General features: G+C 53.0%; 1 protein-coding gene across 5 annotated transcripts in view; it reads right to left on the reverse strand.

The window, feature by feature from the left end:
- KCNIP3 (potassium voltage-gated channel interacting protein 3) overlaps positions 1-21,028 on the reverse strand; it is an 87,871-nt gene that overhangs the window by 16,714 nt on the left and 50,129 nt on the right. The window contains exon 1 of one of the 5 annotated variants that reach the window (XM_057558814.1): positions 8,305-8,438. The exons of the other annotated variants lie outside the window; for them this stretch is intronic. Within the exon in view, the coding sequence (XP_057414797.1) occupies positions 8,305-8,407 (103 nt within the window). The 5' untranslated portion in view covers positions 8,408-8,438. Of the gene's footprint in view, positions 1-8,304; positions 8,439-21,028 lie in introns of those variants that run through there. 5 annotated transcript variants of the gene reach the window in all.

A 21,028-nucleotide genomic window follows, 5' to 3' on the forward strand; every position in this document is an offset into this window, starting at 1 on the left:
GCATTTGATAAACATCCACATCTATTTATAATTAAATAAATAGACAAAAACTCTTAGCAAGCTAAGAATCAAAGAGAACTTTATTAACTTGATGCAGCTTATATTTGCAAACCATATATTTATTTACAGACGATATTAGGTTTAACGTTAAAGGCTCAGACACATTTTCTTTAAGGTTTGGGACAAGCCAAGGTTGGCCACAGTCACCACTAATTGATGTCCGGCCAATGCTCTGAGGAAATCTTGAAAAAGGCAAAAATAAAACACCCCAAAAAACAACAGAAAAAACCCCAAACAGCGTAAGAGTTGGGACGTATAAGATAAAACTAACACTATTTATAGATGGTATGGTCCCTACAGTGACAAAAAGAATCAATGTACCTGAGAGTTGAGTAAAGTTGCCAGATGCAAGATTAATTTATGAAAATCAATAGCAATTTTCTACACCAGTAATAACCACCTAAAAAATATAATAAAAAAGATAACATTCATAATAGCAATAAAAATTAAAAGTATCTAAGTATTAACCAAAACTCGAAGGACTGCTATATAGAAAGATAATCTGAATAAATGAGACATTCTATTTTAGATAGGACCATAATAACATTATAAAGATGTTATTTCTCCTGTAATAAACTGTACATTCAACACCATCTCAATCAAAAATCCAGATGGATTTTTTGAAGACCTTGATAAATTTTCTCTGAAATGTATAACGAGGAATTAAAAAATCCATAAAAATCTAGAAAGCAAGAGTAAAGAGGGAGTTTTCCCTATTAGATACTAACACATATTCGTAATCACTGTAATAAAAATTGTGAGGCTGGTGCAAGAATGGACGACAACTCCATCCTGTGGGTGCTCATGCCGAAACCCTGGGCATAGACCTTCCTCCCAACACTCAATCCCCATGCAAACCCTGCCAGCGCTACCCTCAACCTGCACCTGCCTCTGAGCCCCTCTCCCACCTCCACTGCCTCCACCAGACTCCAGGGCTCCATCATCTCTCCTGGCTTCTCTCCCTGCTTCTGCCCTGGATCCCACCAGTCTATTTTTGAAATAGCGCTGGAGGAAGCTGCTGAAGACGTATCCTCAGGTACCCCTCCGTGCAACAACCTCCTGCACCAAAGTCCTTAAATGGCCCCTGGGTGTCAATTTTAATGTTTCTAGTCCAGGCTTACCTCCTGAAGCAACATGCCATGTGGTTCACACCTGTTGGGCAGGGGGTGGGTGGGGAATCAGAGAGAAAGGTGATACTCCAAGACTCAGGTGCAATGCCAGCACGGTCAAAGGGCACCCTGGGCAGAGGGTCCAAGGTGAGCCAAGGGATATATGGGCACGGGAGCCACGGAAGTGCCAGAGTGGAGGAAGGGCTTGTCTGATCTTCATTCCAGAATGGCCACTCTGGCCTCGGGTGTCAAATGAGGTGACACAGAGAAGAGAGACTGGCAGAAGGTGTCAAGAAGGAAGAAGCCACTGCCCCTGGCTACCAAGTGGACCAGGGCTGGGAGGGCAGAGCCCAGGATGACCTCATGTTTCTGACCTGGGAGACTAAGTGACTGCTGGTGCCTTCCACCAAGACGCAGGTGTTAATTACCCAGAACTGGAAGATAAGGCAGAAAGATCACCAAGGGCTTTTCAACGTCACACTAGAACACTTGCTTTAGGAAACTCTGCTTGACTTATTTTCTATCCATCAGAGCCCAGGTGCTGCGAAGCTAGATGTCAACCAGACTGATGGGTTGCAAATGACTTGTGTCCACTAGGGACGGAATGATTTTCATCCTTGGAAAACATGGCCCTTAAAGTTACTGGCTATTAATTTGCCCTTTGGAACATCTACCAGTTTTGATTCCTATGTAGCATCAGTTTCTGAAACAGCTTTGCTCTCCTGCTTGTTCCCTAAACAGGTGAGAGTCAAGTTTTTAACTTTGACACTTGCACTTGGACCGGCAGAATACAAGAGGCAGAGGAAATCCCTCCTGTTTCTTGGCTTGGGAAATAGCTACCAGTTCTCTACGCCCACCCGACTCCTGGGCTCTGTGGACCCTTCCCCACCCTCCTTCCTGAGGAGCTGGGTGCCCCTTCCTCCAGAAGCCCGATGCCACAGCATCCTGCCCAGCCCGCTGGCCTCACGCTGGGCTCTGCGGGGTCGTCTCAGGAGCAGGGAGCCCGGCTCCTTCCTGATGCCCACAGCGTCAGGCCAGGTGCCAGGGACCCTACCTGCTCCCAGGGGCGCTGGAGACCTCTCCTGGCTCTTGCACAGGAGAAATCCACAGGTTCCTCCCTCTTTGGTTAGTTTCAGTGGAGACGCAGCCAGATCTCTTAGGAGCTGCCCAAGACATCACACCCTCCTTCTGCAATCACAGGTGCACTGGCGATGAATGGACCTAAACAGCCACCGGCACGGCTTTCCTCAACACGCTGAGGAGCCTTGTTTGGCAAAACTGTGAAGTCAACCTGCCTCTGTCATCTCCCTGCGCTCAGCCCTCCCCTCCCCTCTCTAGGGGCTAGTCCGGGGCCATCCCCTCCCCATTAAGTAGTATTCATTGATAACCAGGGGGTCAGCAATACAGATTTCACCTCTCTATCAAACAAGCATTTTGTCAAAGGAGTGATAGCATGAGGCTTGAAGAGAATTGTTTTAAGGCTAAACGTCTCAAGGTCGTACCACAGCCTGATAGGTGACAAACCAGGCTTTCTTCCCATTGCGTAAAAGTCTCAGTCCCTGTTCCCGTCCCCCACTCCACGCAGCCCCCTCTGCGCAGGACGCACCTGCAGGGGCTTGGGAAAGGTGGCTCCGAGTCTTTCATTCTCTGAGCTAAGGGCACCAGGTACGGGGTGAGGGGCGCTTTTCACCTGCCCGCGTGCAGGAGCCTTCCCACAACCCTGGTTACCCCGACACCTCTGCGAGGCACCCCACTAGGCTGCTTCTCCTGCCAGCCAGCACCCAGCTTTGCTCCCCTTTGCAGCAAAACTCCAAGCTGCCGTCCACACTCGATGGCTCCAATCCCTCTTGAACCCAGCTGCTGGTCAGCGTGCCCTCGGTGGGCTGCGGTGCATTCCTGCAGCCTGCAGTGAATGGGCATATCCAGCCGAGGACTTGGCACACGTAGGAACCAGGGGTGGGGGGCACTGGCACAGCCAACAGGCAGACCAGCCCCGGATCAGGGTGCCAGCGAGGCGGGGGCACCGGGCTTTGTTGTGATTGAATTTGAGAATTCACAAGGCATCCGTGTGGTCATCAAGGGGAAAGCTCAGGGACTTCCTTACACCAAGGCTGGGTTACAACATGAAGCTTAATTTGATTTACCAACGGGAGGCTCTACAGTTCCTGCATTCTTGGGGCCTCTGAGGCCTCCATGTGGTCCCCTCACTCTCTGCTGGTCAAGTGACACCTAGATCTTGGGCTCCCACAGAGGAGCCCCAGGGACTGCCGTGGGGTAAGGGGAGGCCTGTGGGGCAAGACTCCCTTCTCAATCTGAGCAGCGCCCTTCCTATGTGTCGGGGGTACAGGCTTCTAAGCAAGGCTTCGTTTGAGGTTCCATCAAGCTGCTTTGAAACCTCTGACTGTGTCTAGATGTGCAACCGTCGAGGCATTGACTTGGGGAGGTGGGGAGGGGGCCTTGCCTAAGTCCCCCAGCCCACAGCAACATCAGGCCTGGGCTCCAGCCCACCTCCCTGTCTTGCAGAAGCCACCCACACAGAGCCTGCCTCTCTCTTTCCCTTTCCCAGGCCCGGGGGCCCAGGAGCCCGGACTTTACAGAGCACACAGTGAAGGACACCCACCGTGGTGCAGTGCCTGTCAAGTGCACCCTCCTCTCCCGCTAACTTCTAGTGCACAAGTTAGTGATGTGTGACGTTGGGGGAAATCTGGGCTAGGACATTTTTGGTAAGAAATGACGAGAGCTAACACATATAGCACTCACTCCATGCCAGGCCCTGCTTTATGAGCTTTGCGCACATTCATGCAGCTCTACGAGGGAGACTTTTCCCACTTGGGATATGAACCCAAACAGCTGCCTCCACTTCGGACTCCTGACACCTGCACTGTAGAAGGCCGGGACACAGAGCTGTGTCCAAAGCCGCCTTAGCCGTGCAGTTAGAGATGCATCCAGGACGGGTGCACCAGAGTTCGAAAAGGTACTAGCTCTGCCACTCCCTGAGCCTCAGTTTCCTCATCTGTAAAGTGGGTCTGCTGTTGAGGACAAAATTATGATGTGTATAAAGTGCCTAGTGCAGAGAGCGCTCACTAGATGCCGGCTACTGTCATTATCATTAGCATCCCAGATCTGGAAACTCTGCCCAGGGGCTGCAGGAGTCTTGAGGGACTTGCAATTTACCAAGAGTGGTGGACCCCGCCAAGGAGAAGGGAATCCAGGATGCTCAGAACATCACCACGCCCTCAGCAAAGGTAGCAGAGGGTGTTGGGGGGGAAGAAGAGCAGGAGAAGAAGTAGGAGTAACAGCAGACCCGTGGGCCTGCTCCAAGCCAAGAGTCAGCTGTGGACCCACCAGGCTCCCGGGTCACCTTTGCAAGGCTGGGCCCCCAAGGGCAGCTGTGCAGAGGGCAGCTGCAGAGGGCTGGGGCCGCCACTCAGAGGGAGCAACAGGGTGGTGGGCCAGGCTGTGCGTATCTCTGCCGTGGGCACTACTCTCTCTTGCTCTGTTCTCTATACCTACCTGTACTCAGGCCCTCACTATCCAGCCTCCTTGCCGCCACCCCAGCCAGCGGGACCCTTCCCTCAGAGGGCATCTCCCAGGGCTGCCCTAAAGGGAGGGTCAAGAGCCTGCATTGCTTGCGTTCCTGGCAGCGTCACACTACCTGGCATACAATGGGTGCCCAACAAGTGTGGCTGAAAATGGCATATGGTTTACACAGACTCAACACCTGCTGTTTGCCAGGCAGTGCTGGGCACACTCGGGGGCCACAAGTGTATGGACACAAGTCCGTGCCGCCCTTGGAGAGCTCACATTTGGTGGGGACAGGGACATAGAAAATTTCAGGACAGTGTCATCTAATACAACCTGAGGGGCAGGGATCCAGAAGGGTCAGGGAAAGTTCCCAGGGGAGATGGTGCCTCTAATCCAACCGCCCACTTACAGACAAGGAAGCAGAGCTCAGAGAGGAAACGTGAGTTTCCCAAGTTAAGGACAGCAGGTCAGGGACCACATCAGAGCTGAAAGGCAGTTCTCCTAGCCCCAGGTCAGAGTTCCTTCTAGAGCAAGGACGCTCCTCCTCACCACGGACATTGGGCCTGAGCATTCTTCATGGTGAGGGCTGCCTGTGCCTTGCAGGATGTTTAGCAGCGTCCCTGGCCTCTGCCCACTAGATGCCAGTGGTACCCTCCCTATCAACTGTGACATCCAAAATGCCTCCAGACATTACCGAACATCCACTGAGGAGCAAAACTGCCCTCGGTCAAGAGCTACTAGTCTAGAACTTGGGAAATCTGAACTGAGATAAGAGAGGCAGCAGCCAAAGTCGAGCCCTGGGTCACAGATGTGGACGAGAAAGTCTGGTGTCAGGGCTGGGCCAGCCTTGCAAATAAGCACCAGGCTTACCAGCCCAGGCTCACTTTTTACCAGTGTGCCCGCAATTCTGAGATCCCTTAGATTTGAGTCTCGCTTGCAACTTTTTCAAAGTGCTTCAGCTCACCACACCCCTGTGAGGTGTATAAGAGAAAATATTCTGTTATTATCCTCATTCTACAGATGAGGAAATTGAGGTTCCAGAAGCTTAGATGCACCAAAGTCACCCAGTGAGCTAGTGGCCAACCCAGGCTGGAACTCCCCGCGATGGGGCCGCCCCAAGACAGAGACTGACAGGGCGGAGAGAGGAAGGTCTTTCAACTTCTGCATCTACTTCTGGAAGCCTTCGTCCCTAGAACTCAAATCCATTAGTTCCTAACAATCCCCAGGGGCACCATAACTCTGGTCTCTTACAGATGAGAAGTACGGAGGCTCAGAGAGGACAAGAGCACATCCAACTGCACACGAGAAGGCCTGGAGGGGAGCTGGGCACTAGCCCTCTTCCCTCAGTGCCAGCTCACCTCCAGGCTGGGGCCGAAGGGTCTGGGCTCCTCACGGTCCATGACAGTCCCTTAGACACTGCCTGACCAATGGGTCCTTCCAGGCACTTAGTGGGCACCACTCCCCATCAACATGGAACATCTGGTACTTATAACTCCCTCCCTCTGACGCAGGCAGGGGAGGCCTGTCTGAGTGAGAGAATGTTTTCATCTGTGAATCAGTTCTGCTATTAAGAGTGATCATTCTATCGCTAATTATTGGAGATAGCAATGGTTCACAACGTTTGTGCATTTATTACACACCAAGAACAATCCTGGGGGCCATTAAAACCCTACTGACTAAAGTGTGCCGCAGCCCCATGGGGCAGGAATTATTGGCCCCACTTTACAGATAGTCAAGCTGAGGCTCAGACAAGTTAAGGAGCTTTACGGCCAGTATGTGTGGGTGACAGGATCCCAACTCAGACCTGGTTGACTCTGAGGCTCTGTGCTTCTCCCACCGCATCGAGACCCCAGAACTCCAAGGGGCACAAATGGGCAAATATACCAGAAAAGACAAACTCATTAGAGCCTGAAGTGGGTTTTTTTAGCAAGTTGAATAAACCATCCGTAGTCTTGCGCATCCGATCCACCCTGTAAAGAAATCCCTCTTAGAAATCACAGAGGTAAACTTCAGGCTGCCAGACCTGTGAGCATGTTGGGCTCAGTTAAGAAGGGTTTGTAGTACTAAGTAGAGTGAGCCTGGCTGCTGCTCCCGGCCTCTGGTGGTCCCAGGAGGGCCCAGGAAACAGGGAAAGAGCAATGTAGTGGCCTTGGTTTCCCCAGTACCAACCACCCCACTGCAGTCTCCAGATGGGGAAAGGATAGGGGATAGTGGGCAGGCTAGTGTCCCCAGGAAGCGTGGGTCCTCAGGGCACAGCAGTGTGGGATGCCCACCTCCCCCTACCTGTATTGCCTATGGAGTCGCCTGTCATAGATTCCTCCTGCCAGGGTCAGTATCCATCCAGCCAAGTGCAGGCCAAGTTTGGGCAATTTTCTTCCCCAACTAAAATGTAAAGTTCAAGGTGGCACTTCTCAGAACCACCTTGAGCAAGTCCCTTCTCTCTGGGCCTCCTGAACTCACCTAGAAAAGGTGTGATGCCGCCCAGTGGCTTCTGAAGGGCACATGGCCGTGGACTTCAGGAAAAGAGCCAGCCCTGGGCTCTGAATGGAGCTGGGCCTTGCTTCCTGGCCCTGGGCCCCTTCCTGCCCTCAGCAGCCGTTTGCAGGGGGTTGTGGCTCATCCCTAGGCCAGAGAGAGGGGCTGCGGGGCAGTCCAGCGGCAAGGACAGGTTCCTCCTCCTCCCCTCTCCAGGCCTCTGGGTCTCAGTCCCAGGAGCTGGAGCCTGGCAAGGTCAGCAGAGTGCTGAGGCAGGCAGGATGCCCATCCTCCTCTGAGAGGACAGCAGGGGTACACAGGTGACAGGAACAGGACCGGCTGGCCCCGTCCCCACAGTCCAGAGGTTCAGGGCACAGAGGATAAGTTACAGCCCTGGTGGGTCAAGGTCCCCTTCACAATGGGTGTGTCCTGGAGGGGCTCCTTTTAACCTGCCCAGAAGTGGGAGAGAGGTACCTAGGGTTGGGAAGCAACTCTAAGGGTCCCTGTCAGGGGTCCCAGGGAGGCCATCAGTGTCTGATTTAAGAGTAAGTCTGTCTCCTCAGTTAATATTTTATTGGGACCAAAACGTGGCGCCTGAGGGTTTGGTTACCTATCCCTGAGCCTTGCCTGGGGAACGGGACTGTGGGCTAAGAGTCGAAGGAACGGCCCATCACTCAGCAGAACTCAGCAGAGGTTTTATGTTACTCGCTGCTGCAGCCTGACGCCCTGGGCTGAGGGTCCTTCCCGTTATCTTCACCCTGTGCCAGCCCCCACCACAGGGCGGCCAAGCCGGCGGTGCTCACTGCGGGCGGCTAAGACCGGCGGGCCTAGGACAGCCAGGGGTGCCCTCTCAAGGTGTCATTGGCATCTCACACCCACCCCAAGCGCCGCGGCTCCATCCCCTCCGGGACTCTTCGGAGCCCAAGCCCTCTCTGCCCCCTTAGTCCCAGGCCAGCCCTCCGGAGCCGGGAGGGGGCGGCGGCCGAGGCGGGCAGGGCCGCGGAGCGCAGCGTCCCTGAGGGCCGCTCCTCGCCGGACCCGAGAACCCGCACCCCGGAGCGCAAGTGCTGCTCCCTCCCCTCTGACCGCTGGCCCCCGGCGCAGGGCAGCGGAGGGGCGGGTGACCGTGCGTTACCTTCCATGGACATGGGCTCCAGGATGCCGAACTGCTTGAGGACGGCGATGAACAGCAGCACCACCACGGCCATGGCGCACAGCTCCATGCCCTGGATGCCCATGGCGGCCCGGGCTGCCTGGGGCCGGGGCGTGCCCCTCGCCCGCGCGCTGCCTCTGGAGGCACCGGGGCCGGTGCAGCCTGCCCGGCCTCTAGGGGAGACCGCGGCTCACATGCTCCCGGCAGGCGGGGCTGAGGGTGTCGGCGGGGCCGGGGCCCCGCGGAGGGCGGCGGCGGCGAGCTGGGACCGGCCAGGAGGTTGGACCCCGCGCGGCGGCCGAGCAGAGCGCAACTTTCCGAGTCAGCCGGCAAACTTCGAGGCGCGGCGGCGGCGGCGGCGCGGAGCGCAGCTTGGGCGGCCGGCGTGGGCCAGAGGTGCCTCCATGCCCGGCGAGGGCGCCGCGCCTCTTTCGCCCCCTCTCCAGCCCCACGGGCTCCGGGGCGCGGGGGCGCGGCGGCTGCGGGGGACCCGGGCGTTCCCGGGCGCTCCCGGCCGCCCCAGCCTCCATCGCGGCTCCCCGCGCGCTCATTGGCCTAGGCGCGGCGACCACCCGGGGAGGAGTCCCCTGCGGCACCCCCGCGCCAGCCCGGGAAGGGGCGGAGGGAGGCGGCCCCGCCCCGCACGGGCCAGCCCCGAGACGGAGTCTGGCTCCGAGCCACCGCTACCCCGCCAGCCCACGGGGGGCCGCGCGGTCGGCGGTTTCACCGAACCGCCCGTGCAGGGTGGGGCCGAGTGGCTGGGGAGGGGGCCGGGGCCGGAGAGGAAGGGAGCCGCAGCGCCGCTCCCCGTGGGGAGTCGGGGCTCCCCTCTCCTGGCTGAGGAGCACTGAGCCTGGCCACCGCCAATCTCCGCCCGGCGGGCCAGCGCAGAGCTGGCCTTAGGAGGATCCGGGAAGCCCTCTCGACCCAGGGTATTTCCTACAACCATCAGCCCACGGCCGGAGATTGAACTTGGCCCGGGTCTGGCCCCCGCTGAAAATGGAAAAGTTGGTATCCAAAGTTCTCCAGTTCTGGAAACCCGCATGCGCTCGAGGCTTTAGGAGGGAGTTGGGCCTTGGCATTAGTCTATGGAGCTGAGTTCAAATTCTGACTTTGCTGCGTGACCTTGGTCGAGTCACGGACTTGCCGCCTCCTCCTCCTCCTCCTCCCCAAAGAGGGGCTGGTGCCTGCCTTTCCGGCTGTGGGAAAGAGCTGAGCGGATGCCAAGTGCTACGCGCGGGCAGTGCAAGGGAGTGCTAAATCGTTTGTGGATCGCTTTCTTCCTGCCTGGGGACACTGGGTAGGAAAGGAAAGCCGCGGAAAGGAAGGAGAAAGGAAGGGGAGAGGAGGGGGCGTGGCAGGGCGGAGCCCGGAATCCGCCAAGCCCCCAAACTCCGGGACTTGAGGGCCGGAGCCGTGACTCTCCGCTGCCCTCCAGCGGGCGCTCCGCACCTCGGTGTCCTCACCAGCCCAAGACTCCGAGCGCTTGGAAGCGTGCGCTGCTGTGAACACTAAGTTCTCCTTTTCTCTGTTGTCTTAGTGGAGGGGGAAATCCAGCCCCGTACCACGCTTGTGAGCGTTAACCCTGTTTGGACCTGAGGGCTGAACAATAGCAGCTTCCATTTATGGAGCCTCTGCTACCCACTCTGTCATTCATTCAACAAATACTGAGCGTGTACTGCGTCCCAGGCGCAGGGGACAGTTCCCAGGGCAGGGCAGGGCGGGGCGGGGCGGGGCGGAGAGGGGCGGGAAACCGCCGCGTGAGCCGCTGAGGGCCCCGCAGGAGCTGCAAGCGAGCCAAGCCTTTAGCTTTACTTGTAATCCTTAAGGGCTCCCCCAGTGGGCATTCCTCTTCCCCCATTTTACAGGTGAGAAAACCGAGACCTAGAGGGTGGATTATGGAAGGGGATACAGGTGCAGCCCAGGCCTGCTGGATCCCAGAGCAGATGCTGTCCCAGGAAACCGCACTGCTCCTGGTGGAAGCTGAAGCAGAGAGAGGCTGTGACGTCTCTTTCCGCCTGTGCAGTTCAACCTCACTATTTAACACACCTGGTTAAAAGACTGAGTTATTGGAGATATTTTTAAAGAACTGTAAATGCACAGCTTTCAATTCCATTTAAGTGGGCATGTGGTGAGTCTCCACTGACCAAAGGCAAGAGGTCTAAGTACAGATGCTAACGATTGCAGGAGAATGTGGTTCTGTTAGAGCCCATGAGTTGCTTGTTTGTAAAAGTCTAGAAAGGTTAAAAAGCCTCCTGCCATCTAATTTACACACTTAAGTGCTGAGCAAAATCTAGCCTGTGTCGCAGCTAGTTCCCACCAATCCTCGCTCAATAGCCTGGTTAAGAGCCCAGTGATACGAAACCTCCCTAAGCCTGTTCCTCATCTGTAAAATGCGGGTGATAATCCAACCTCTCCAGGGGCTTGTAAAAGACTGAATAAGACAAGGACTGGCATGTGTCGCAGGCTCCGATGGCCCCTGTTCTTGGAGCAGGATGTGTACAGGGTGACAGACCTAAGATAGATAGGGGGGCAGAGAAGAGAGCAAGCAAAGGAAGCCATCTCGGGGGGTGGTGGGTCCTCCTGAGCTGCCCCAGCCCTGCTCCCTGCCTCAGTTTCCCCTGGTACTCTCGAGCATCTCCGCTGTGAAAGCTTCAGTGACTGCCCATAAACACTGAGCTAGAAACAAGACATTGATCTCTGGCTCTGCGGTGTAAAATATTAACGACGCCTAAGTGGATACCAGGGCTGAGAGCAGAATGTCCGCTCGGGCATTAGCAGCCCGGGCCAGGGGCCTAATGGATGGGAAGCTGATTCCCCTGCTCGTTCACTAGCCTGGGGCCTGCCAGCTCTGGGGCCAACCTAGGTCCACGGAGGCTGTGCTGGCAGCCCTGTCACACCTCCTCTTGCCCAGGACCTGGAGAGGGGAGCTGGCAGACAATCCCCCAAGTCCCACACATCCTCCCCACACCCATGAAGTGCCAGGCCAGGCCTTTCCCAGCTGCCTCTAGCTCCGCCCAGGGGGGCATTTGCCCTGGCATGCGCTCACCCCTCCCCCACCCCCCAAAGGCAAGCTGGGTGTCGGCAGTGCTCCCTGCCAGCTCCCTGCCTTGGGGGAGGGGCAGGCTCAGGGGAGGGGCACAGACAGAGAAATCTCTGCAGGGCAGCGGGCTGAGGGCTGCCACAGATGTAGAGAAATAAGAGGGAGCTACTGGCTCTTCCTCAGATGACGAGGGAAGCCTGGAGGGCCCTGAGCCCTCACTGGAGAACTCAAGAGGTGGAAGAGGTCCCCGAGGCACTGGTGTCCTCATCTAACTTAGAACGTTTCAGAGACCCAGCTGCTTTGGAGCTGGGTGGGGTGCCCCCTAAACCTAGGCTTGCACCCCGACACCTGAGGTTATGGTTTTCCTTTGGCCTGGAATTTTGGGGGTTTTTTTTGGCCTGGAATATTTTTGAGGCACTCCAGTTCTGCCTCCAGGAAACCAGCCCGGATCACACCACCAACCACCTGCATTAACCCTCTCTCCTCTGAACCCCCAAGGCCTCTGCTGCGTGGGCCACACCTTCTGCGCTGTGTGTCTCAGCTGTCAGCCCAGACATCTTCCACGTCATCCGTGCTGCCCCACCGCTCTTGTGGGCAGGGACCCTGTCAGTTTGGCCAACATTCATTGGATGCCGCATGCCTGCTGTTCCTGATCACCTAGCTGCCCAAGGATTTCAAGAGGTCTTTTGACTCTTAAGGGAGGAATGGGGATGGACACATGCTGTTTAGAGGGACACATTGCCTGCAAACAGCCCAGCAAGTTAGTTGTTCCTGTCCCAACTCTCTGGAGGGCAGGCCTCCCTTGGTTCTAGTGCATTCTACTGGGCAGAGCAGGCGTTATGCAATTTATTCATCCTTCTCATATTTCATAACAACCAGACAAGAATGCCCAGGAGTAGAATTCCACAGGCCAAAGAAATGCCTCTAGGACTCCTCCCCGTGATGTCCCAGGGCTCCTCAAATGCAGCTCAGCCAAAGCCGAACACTCGGTCTTGCCCCACACCAGCACCTCCTCAAGCTCCTTATCTCGACCACTCAGGCCAAAACCCTGGCTCTTAGACTGGGCTCTGCCTGTCCCCACTCCTGCCCAGTCTGTCACCTAGCTCTGGCACCGTGCCTCTTTCTCATCCATCTCTGCTCCTGGTGGCAACCAGCCCAGCCACACCATCGTCCCTCTCTCCTGTACTCGCGACATCACCCGCTGCCCCAATGCCTCTCCCCACCTCCACTCTGTCCTCCTATCTCTTCTCCATTCGGCAGCCAGAATGGTCATCTCAAGGTGAATGTCAGGTCCTCTCCTTCCCTGGCTTGGAAATCTCCAGTGGCTCTCTGACTCAACACTGGTTGTGTTTGCCTGCTTGGTATCCCTCCCCCTGATTTGGTAACAGCACCCTGATTTCCTTTGTTGAACCCCCTGCCCTTGCCAGCCTCAGGCCAGTGATTTCAGAGGTTTGGGGATATTACTGGTCGATCAGCATCAATTCCTCTTTTCCTACTCCACAACACCCCTCTGCTGCCATGTGACTGACTCAGGGATGGGCACCAAATGGGAGCCAGGTTGATGAGAGACCTCATGGGACTGGCCCTGGACAAGCAGGAGAGAAGCACTCTCTCTTACTATGGCAGCTAAGTGGCCACCCCGCCACCATGTGAGGACAGAGAGCCTGAGAATGTAGTCACCTCATGAGAAAGCAGAGCAAAATGTAGAGAGAAAGAAACTGAGTCCGGTACACAATACTGTGTGCCTGGATCCAGCTGTGCCTGATGGCACATTCAAACCTATATCTTTCCGTTAGAGGAGCCAATAAATCCTCCTATTGTTGCTTAAGCCAGTGTGAGTTGGGTTGCTGTCCCTTGCAACCAAGATGGTCCTGATGAATGCATTTTCCACTACTCACAGAACAAAGACCAAAATCCATAACAAGCCCCATAAGAGCAGCTGACATCTTCTGAGCACTTACTGTGTACGAGGCACTTCAACACAGCTCATGTCCCTCTTTCCTCACAGACCCCGATAAGGCAGGGGCTTGGCAAGAGGAAGACACTGAAGCACAGAGCGGTTAATGCTTTGTTGAAGGGCACACAGCTGATAAACCACAGCGTTAGGATTTGAACCCAAGCAGTCACGCTCCAGCATGATTTTAATTCAACACCACCCTGTCCCTGTGGACCCATGTGGTCAGGCTCCTCCTCCTCTCCTTTGCTCATGTGACCGCAGCCACACTTGCAGGTACCAGGACTCTCCCATCCCCAGGTCTCTGTGCAGGCTCTTCCCTGAGCTGTAGTACCCTTCCTCCTCCTCCCCTACACACATCCTACTCATCCTTTGGTTCTCAGCTTAATGTCATGTCTGCAGAGGTGACTTCCCTGCCCTCCTCCCCTTTATTAGTCTCTACATGGCCCCTATCCCATTCCCTTTTTGCAGTTATCACAGTGTGAACTTAGATATTTATTTGTGTGTTCATTTATTTGTTTATGCTCTCCCACTAGATTGTAACCTTCCTGAAGATACAGGTATTACCTGCCTCGTATGAGTATTTGCAAAATGTCAGATGATGCCTTTTCTCCAATTATTACAGCAGAGGGTGTCCTGTGTCACTAGCAAGAGCATTAGACTGGGAGTCCAGGAGAACCAGGGCCAAGTCCTTAGTTCCAACCCTAGCCTGTTAACAGACTTGGCCAAGGCATACCACCTCTCTGAGCCTTCCTTTCCTTCTTGCAAAATGGGGTAACTTGCTGACATTTACCTGCCTGTCACACTATGAGCTATGAGCATCTGATAAGCTGATGGATGTGAAAGAATCCAAAAACACACACGAGGGACCTTGTTCCTGAAGGAGCCAGGACCAGTTCTCTTTGCCTTGTAGCATCACCCAAGTGCTGCAATCAAACAGACCCGTGGGGCCACACAGAACCCACCCACACAATCTCTGTTCCAGCCCAGCTTCAGATGAAATGTGAGAGATGTATGGCCACAGGTAACAGAAAACCTCCATTCATTAGCTTAAACTATAAGGAACTATAGCATGTCACACACAGGAAGTCCAGTAGGAGGCTGGCTCCAGGGGCAGTCAGCTCAGATCCAGCAGTATATTTAAGGATCTGGAATCTTGTATCTACCTACACTGCCAGCCACAGAGCATCTACCTTATCCACAGCGTACTGACCTCATGATCACAAGATGAATGCCTAGTTCCAGACATCACGCCCTGACATGACAACGTCCTGGGAAAGAAGGGACCATCTCTTCCTATGTCTCTTTCTTATAGCAAGGAAAACTTTCCCATTAAGCTTCTCATGAACAATCCCTCATGTTTCATTGGCTGGAATTGTTTCACATGCCATCCCTAAATCAGTTGCTGGCAAGAGGAGTGAGACCACCACTGTAGCAGAGACTGCTAGCCCTCCATCAAAACTCATTCTCTTCTCTTCTACAGTAAAAAAAAATGTCTTAACCAGGGATACGGCTGCCGATAGTGACAGCATTTCTCAGACTCCTTTGCAATTAGGGGTGGCCATGTGACTAAGTTCTTGCCAGTGGAAGTGACGGGCTGCTTTGGGCACACTGTCACTTAAGACAGTGAGTAAGTCTCCTACTCATGCTCCCAGACATGTTGATGACCAGACTCAGCCGTGTAGATCATGACAAACTTGGGAGGGGGCTGGGGGGGTGGCGCCACAAGATGGAAGGGCTCTGGCTCCCTGAATGACCACATGGAGCGCAGCCTCCCACCCATCTGGACCACTCACCATGAGCTGTTAAGGGAGAAAGAAATAAACTTTTAAAAAGATCAAGTGAAAGTTGGCTGTTTTGCAAGTAGAAGTGGAAGAGAAGGGGGAAATACCAGATATTGAAGGCTTCACAGTGCTGGAAAAGGAAAGTGCTTTTGGACCAAACAGAAGAGAAAAGTGCAAAAAAGCATCTTTCAAGGGTCCTTTAAGATTTACCAGTCGGGGGCTTCCCTGGTGGCGCAGTGGTTGAGAATCTGCCTGCTAATGCAGGGGACACGGGTTCGAGCCCTGGTCTGGGAAGATCCCACATGCCGCGGAGCGGCTGGGCCCGTGAGCCACAGCTGCTGAGCCTGCGCGTCTGGAGCCTGTGCCCCGCAACGGGAGGGGCCGCGATAGAGAAAGGCCCGCGCACCGCGATGAAGAGCGGTCCCCGCACTGCAATGAAGAGTGGCCCCCGCTTGCCGCAACTGGAGAAAGCCCTCTCACGAACCGAAGACCCAACACAGCCAAAAAAATAAAATAAATAAATAAATAAAGTAGGGGGGGAAAAAAATAAAAAAAAAAAAAAAAAAAGATTTACCAGTCGGGACTTCCCTGGTGGCACAGTGGTTAAGAACCCGCCTACCAATGCAGGTGACGCGGGTTCAAGCCCTGGTCAAGCCCTGGAAGATCCCACATGCCGCGGAGCAATGAAGCCCGTGCGCCACAACTACTGAGCTTGCGCTCTAGAGCCCGCGAGCCACAACTACTGAGCCTGCGTGCCACAACTACTGAAGCCCGTGTGCCTAGAGCCCGTGCTCCACAACAAAGAGAAGCCACCACAATGAGAAGCCTGCACACTGCAACGAAGACCCAATGCAGCCAAAAATAAATACATAAATAAATAAATTTATAATTAAAAAAATAGGGCTTCCCTGGTGGCGCAGTGGTTGAGAATCTGCCTGCTAATGCAGGAGACACGGGTTCGAGCCCTGGTCTGGGAAGATCCCACATGCCACGGAGCAGCTGGGCCCGTGAGCCACAGCTGCTGAGCCTGCGCGTCTGGAGCCTGTGCCCCGCAACGGGAGGGGCCGCGATAGTGAAAGGCCCGCGCACCGCGATGAAGAGCGGTCCCCGCACCGCGATGAAGAGTGGCCCCCACTTGCCGCAACTAGAGAAAGCCCTCGCACGAACCGAAGACCCAGCACAGCCAAAAATAAATAAATAAATAAATAAATAAAATTTAAAAAAAAAAAAAAAAAAAAAAAAAAAAAATTAAAAAAATAAAGATTCACCAGCCAAACATTTAGCCAAACAAAGGTGAGAGGAAGTGATGGGTAGGACAAGGAAGCCAAGAAATAGAGCAGCTATCAGAGCTATATTCGGAAAAGAACTTTGGCAATGGTTACTGACCAAGGAACCAACTGGAAGCAAATGGATCAGAAACTGACCGAGTCTTTGAGGGAATTATATTGTGGTCAGAAGCCTAGTCCCCAAAAGCCTGTGACTAATTAAGACTTACAATAACTCTTGGGCCTCCCAACTTTCACTAGCAGAAAACTTGGGCAGCTCTATGGCCCCAAAGGAAGGCACACCTCCCAACACCTACTTCCAATGTGGCCAAATGAATACAAATGGGAAATGGAGAGGGAAGGTCCTCCTGGAGGGTAAGGCTGGGACCTTGGAGGAGGGGACATGGTGGGTGGTGTCAGAGAGCAGAACTGGGCTGCTTGAGCTTTCTCATTTCACTGCCAGGGCAGGTAGCCCAGGAATCCTCACTATACAAATCCTCACTATACATGTTTCCTGAATTCAGAGAGTGAGAGTTATTTTTAGTGAGTTTCTTAGGGAACCATTGACTGAAACCGCCCACCCTGGCAAGTCATGATAATGACAGCTTGCATGAGGTATCTCACAACAGGAGGTCCCAATAAGGAACAAGGAACTAACAAGCTACCACCAGCTGGAAGAATTCGGGAGGGGCCAAAAGGAGGAAGGAGACGTCAGCCCATAATATGTCCTGCCAACCTCCCAGAAACCTTCGAGCTGGAATCCATCTTGGCTGAGAGATGTACGCACCACCAGGAAGGACCCTGAGTCAGACCAAATATGGGCACAAGCAAGATGATTGGCCAGAGACAACCTAGAAACTAACCCCATTACCATAAAACCTGAGACTGCGAGCCACGTGCAGAGCAGTTCTCCTGGGCTCCCTTACCCCACTGCTCTCTGCCCAAGCACCCCTTTCCAATAAAGTCTTTTGCTTTGTCAGCACGTGTGTCTCCTCAAGACAATTCATTTCCAAGTGTTAGATAAGAGTCCACTCTCGGGCCCTGGATGGGGTCCCCCTTCCTGCAACAAGTTCAGGTCATGAGTGATGTGTTATCCAAATCTATCAGATTCCTGAGTTTTGGATAACAAACATGAGAGTCCATGAAGGAAAGACAGCTCAAAAATTTTTCTGAATCTGTGCAGTTCCTGAGTTTGGATAGGGAGAGTTCTGACAGCAATGATACTTCTATTTGTAATTTCTGTCTAGCAGGATTTGATAATTGCAGTGGACCACTGTCTACTGTGTGTTTTCCGTTCTTACCTTATCTCCCTTAGGTTGGGAGGAAGTGTGCTATAGACATGGAAGAAGGATGGGCACAGGTGTTTGCTGGTGAACAGGGACAGAGACTGCCAGCCCCCAGCAAAATTCATTCTACCCTTCTGTGGTGACAAACAGAGTTGTTCCTGAACACATGGAGCTTGGGACTGCATTTCCAAACCCTCCCACGGCCTGGGAATGTGATTAAGTTCCGTCCAGCAGAATGTGAGCAGAGGTGAAGTGTGCCCCTTCTGGGTGGAGCCCTTACTGCACTGGGCATAGCTTCCCCTCCCCAACCATACCGCTGGAGCCCACATGTGGTGGTGACCAGCCTTAACCATGTAACAGTGACACAGCTCTAGGGGTTGGCAAAGCCACAAGGTGGAAGGCACCTGAATACCTGTGTAGAGCAGAGCCTCCGACCAACCTGAACACAGATCTCAAGATGGTCAAAGAGAGAGAAATAAACTTCTTTGTTCTTAAGCCACTGGGTTTTGGGCGTCTCACTGTTACAGCACCTGAGCTACCCTAATTAATACAAATGCGATGGCTTAGATCAATCGGGACTACCCCCTGGGGCGAGGAAGAAGGCTCAGCTCTTCTCATGGTTGACTCTGGGGCTGAAACCAGAGCTCTCTAAAGGGGGAGAAGGTAAGGGGTAGATTGGGGCAAATAAGCAACAGTGTCTGCACTAATATCCCTCTCCTTATAGTATCTAAGCCCAAGGCCCAAGGTCTCACCCCTCTACCCTCTGAGTAAAGAGATATTAAGTAAAGAGAGTCAATTTCCTCCAATGCAGAGTTTTAAAAAGGGCTGTGTCTCACCAGCCTCTACTGATAGGCCTCTCCTTGGGTGGGGCTTAGACAAGTCAATGCCACAGGTATTTATTGAGTCCTCACTCTATGGGTGGTCCTGGTGAGCGGTCTGCAGAGGAGTCAGCCTCTTGTGAAGACATTTCTTAGATGGGCCATTAGAAAAGTTCAAGTTCAAGAATACTCACTGCCGTTTACTGAGCCAGGTACCTGCTAAATGCTTTATAAGAATTACCTGGTTTCATCCCCACATCAACCCTAACAATGGAGGAAACAACATCATCTACCCTTGTAGCAGAGACTTCTGGTTACGTAGACTTAGTATCTGTTCTTCCCTTCTTTCTCTCTAACAGAATCCTAATTTTGTTGGGGGACAACCATGTGTTCTGCTAAAAAAAAAAAAAAAAAACAACTACATTTCCCAGCTTCCTTTGTGGCTAGAGATGGCCATGTGACTCAGTTTGGGCCAATGAAATATAAGCAGAAGGCATTGGGTGGGGCTCCTAGGAAACCATCCTAAAGGGAGTGGGACAGACATAAGCCTTTTTGCATTTCTTCCCCCCCTGCTTTCTGGAATGGGGTTATGATGGCTGTACCGGGAGCCACGAGAGAACAATACAGGATTCTGCTGACTTGAGCTGCCAAACTAAACCTAACAACTACCTACTTCTGGATTTCTCATTATTTGAGAAAACTAAACCCCTGTCTCATTTAAGTCATCATTACTTAGGTTTTCTGTTCCATGAAGCTGAGGAGAAACTGAGGCTTACGAGATGTACCCCAGGTGTTCACAGCTGGTAAGAGGCAGAGCCGGGGCTTGAAGTCACTCTAAAGTCAGTGCCACAGACAGATGGCTGCGTGCCCCACAACCCCTTCCCCTCCATCCTGTTCTTGAGGCCTCTTCCTTGCCAGTCTTCGAGGTGAGAACTTCCTTCTAAAGTCCAGTCCCCACCTGAGGTCTCCAGCTGTTTGTCTTGCTGCTCCTCACCACCTCCAGGTTGCCCCACTCTCTAGCCCAGTGGTTGAGTGGGTTTTCTTGGCCCCAGTCCTCATCAGCACTCCCCAGCCTACCTTCCTGCCTTTGCTCTCTGGCCCTGCTGCTCCAAGAACAACCGTGGAGGCATAGAAGCCCACGATGAGGACAGAGGAGAGCTTGGCTGAAAGAAGAGGGTGGCCTGGATTGAGGGAGAGGCAGAAGGTCTGGACAGGAGGGAACCTCACTGAGAGAATGAATGAAGCCGACAGATTCTGCACATCCCAAATGCAGCCGGGGAGGAAAAGCTGTAGCTTTTAAGTCTCTGCTGCTGATACAGCGATACAGTGATTTTCTCATAACTTACTATTTATAACAAAATGGTAAAAAAAAATTGAGATCGTTTTTAAATGGCAGTGAGGTGTAGAGGTTAATAGTGCAGGCTTTGTAGTCAGGCTGCATGGGTTCAAATCCTGGCTTTTCCACTTATTAGCCATGTGATCTTAGGCAAGTAACTTAACCTCAATATGACTCAGTTTCTGCAACTACAAATGGGAATGGTAATACCTATATCACAGAGTGAGTGTGAGGGTAAAATAAATTAGTACATGTAAAACACTTAGAACAGTGTCCTTTGCCCATCTGAGGGCTGTAGCTTCTGTTGTTATTACAGAGAAAGGATTTATTACACATCCTAATGACACTCAGAGACCAAGCAGGAACATGGGTGAGTTTGAATACATCGGTGTTTTTAACCATACAAATGCCACTACCTCTCTCAGCTCCCTTGAGTGCAGAAAAGGAATTTCCAATCATAATGGATTAGCTGGCATCAGACTTATCTCACCACTAAAAACAACTGGACAAAATATGTAAAACAACTCTATGCGGGCACTGGACAGCAATGAACACAGAGTAATGGTCCTTGAGAGAAGGAATCACATTAAATTCATTTCATCTTTATCCCTGAACATATTTTCCAAAATGCTGGGCAGTAAAACCTCCCAGTACTGGTGGTCACACTGGGTGTAGGAAAAAGAGATCAGAGTTCAGAACTGTTAAAGTGGCCATGATTTGAGGGGGCAGGGGTCTGGAAAGGAAGAAGCCACCGACAAAGATCAGCCCCCAAAATCTACATGAAACTATCCCCTGCATCCCTGGTCAATTCTTAGGCTGTGTATGAGCAGGGAGAGATTCCAAGAGGGCTTGCAGAGAATAACTGCCGGGGAAGCTGATTGCTGAACAGAGATTTCAGAGGTCATACAGCTCCAAGGAAATACTGAGGTTCAGGCCCAACCAAACTGGAGGACACTGGTGAACCCCTGTGCTTTCTTTTGAGATCCCAGAAAGGCCACACTCTGGGATTAAGACCATGCCTTAAGAAAAGAGCTACAGTCTATAAATAAGGAAAAAAGCTGAAACAGACCTGCCTTAACAAAGCCCAAAAGCAAACTTTGACAGAATTAGTGTGATTTGCCAGGAATTTAACTGCCTGCCAAAACAAAGCTTAACACTCTTTACAGGGAGAGAAACTAATCCAGAGGATCTACCACATATCATTTACAATTCTCAGCTTG

This window comes from Balaenoptera acutorostrata, chromosome 12 (genome assembly GCF_949987535.1).
Source record: "Balaenoptera acutorostrata chromosome 12, mBalAcu1.1, whole genome shotgun sequence".
Lineage (NCBI taxonomy): Eukaryota > Metazoa > Chordata > Mammalia > Artiodactyla > Balaenopteridae > Balaenoptera > Balaenoptera acutorostrata.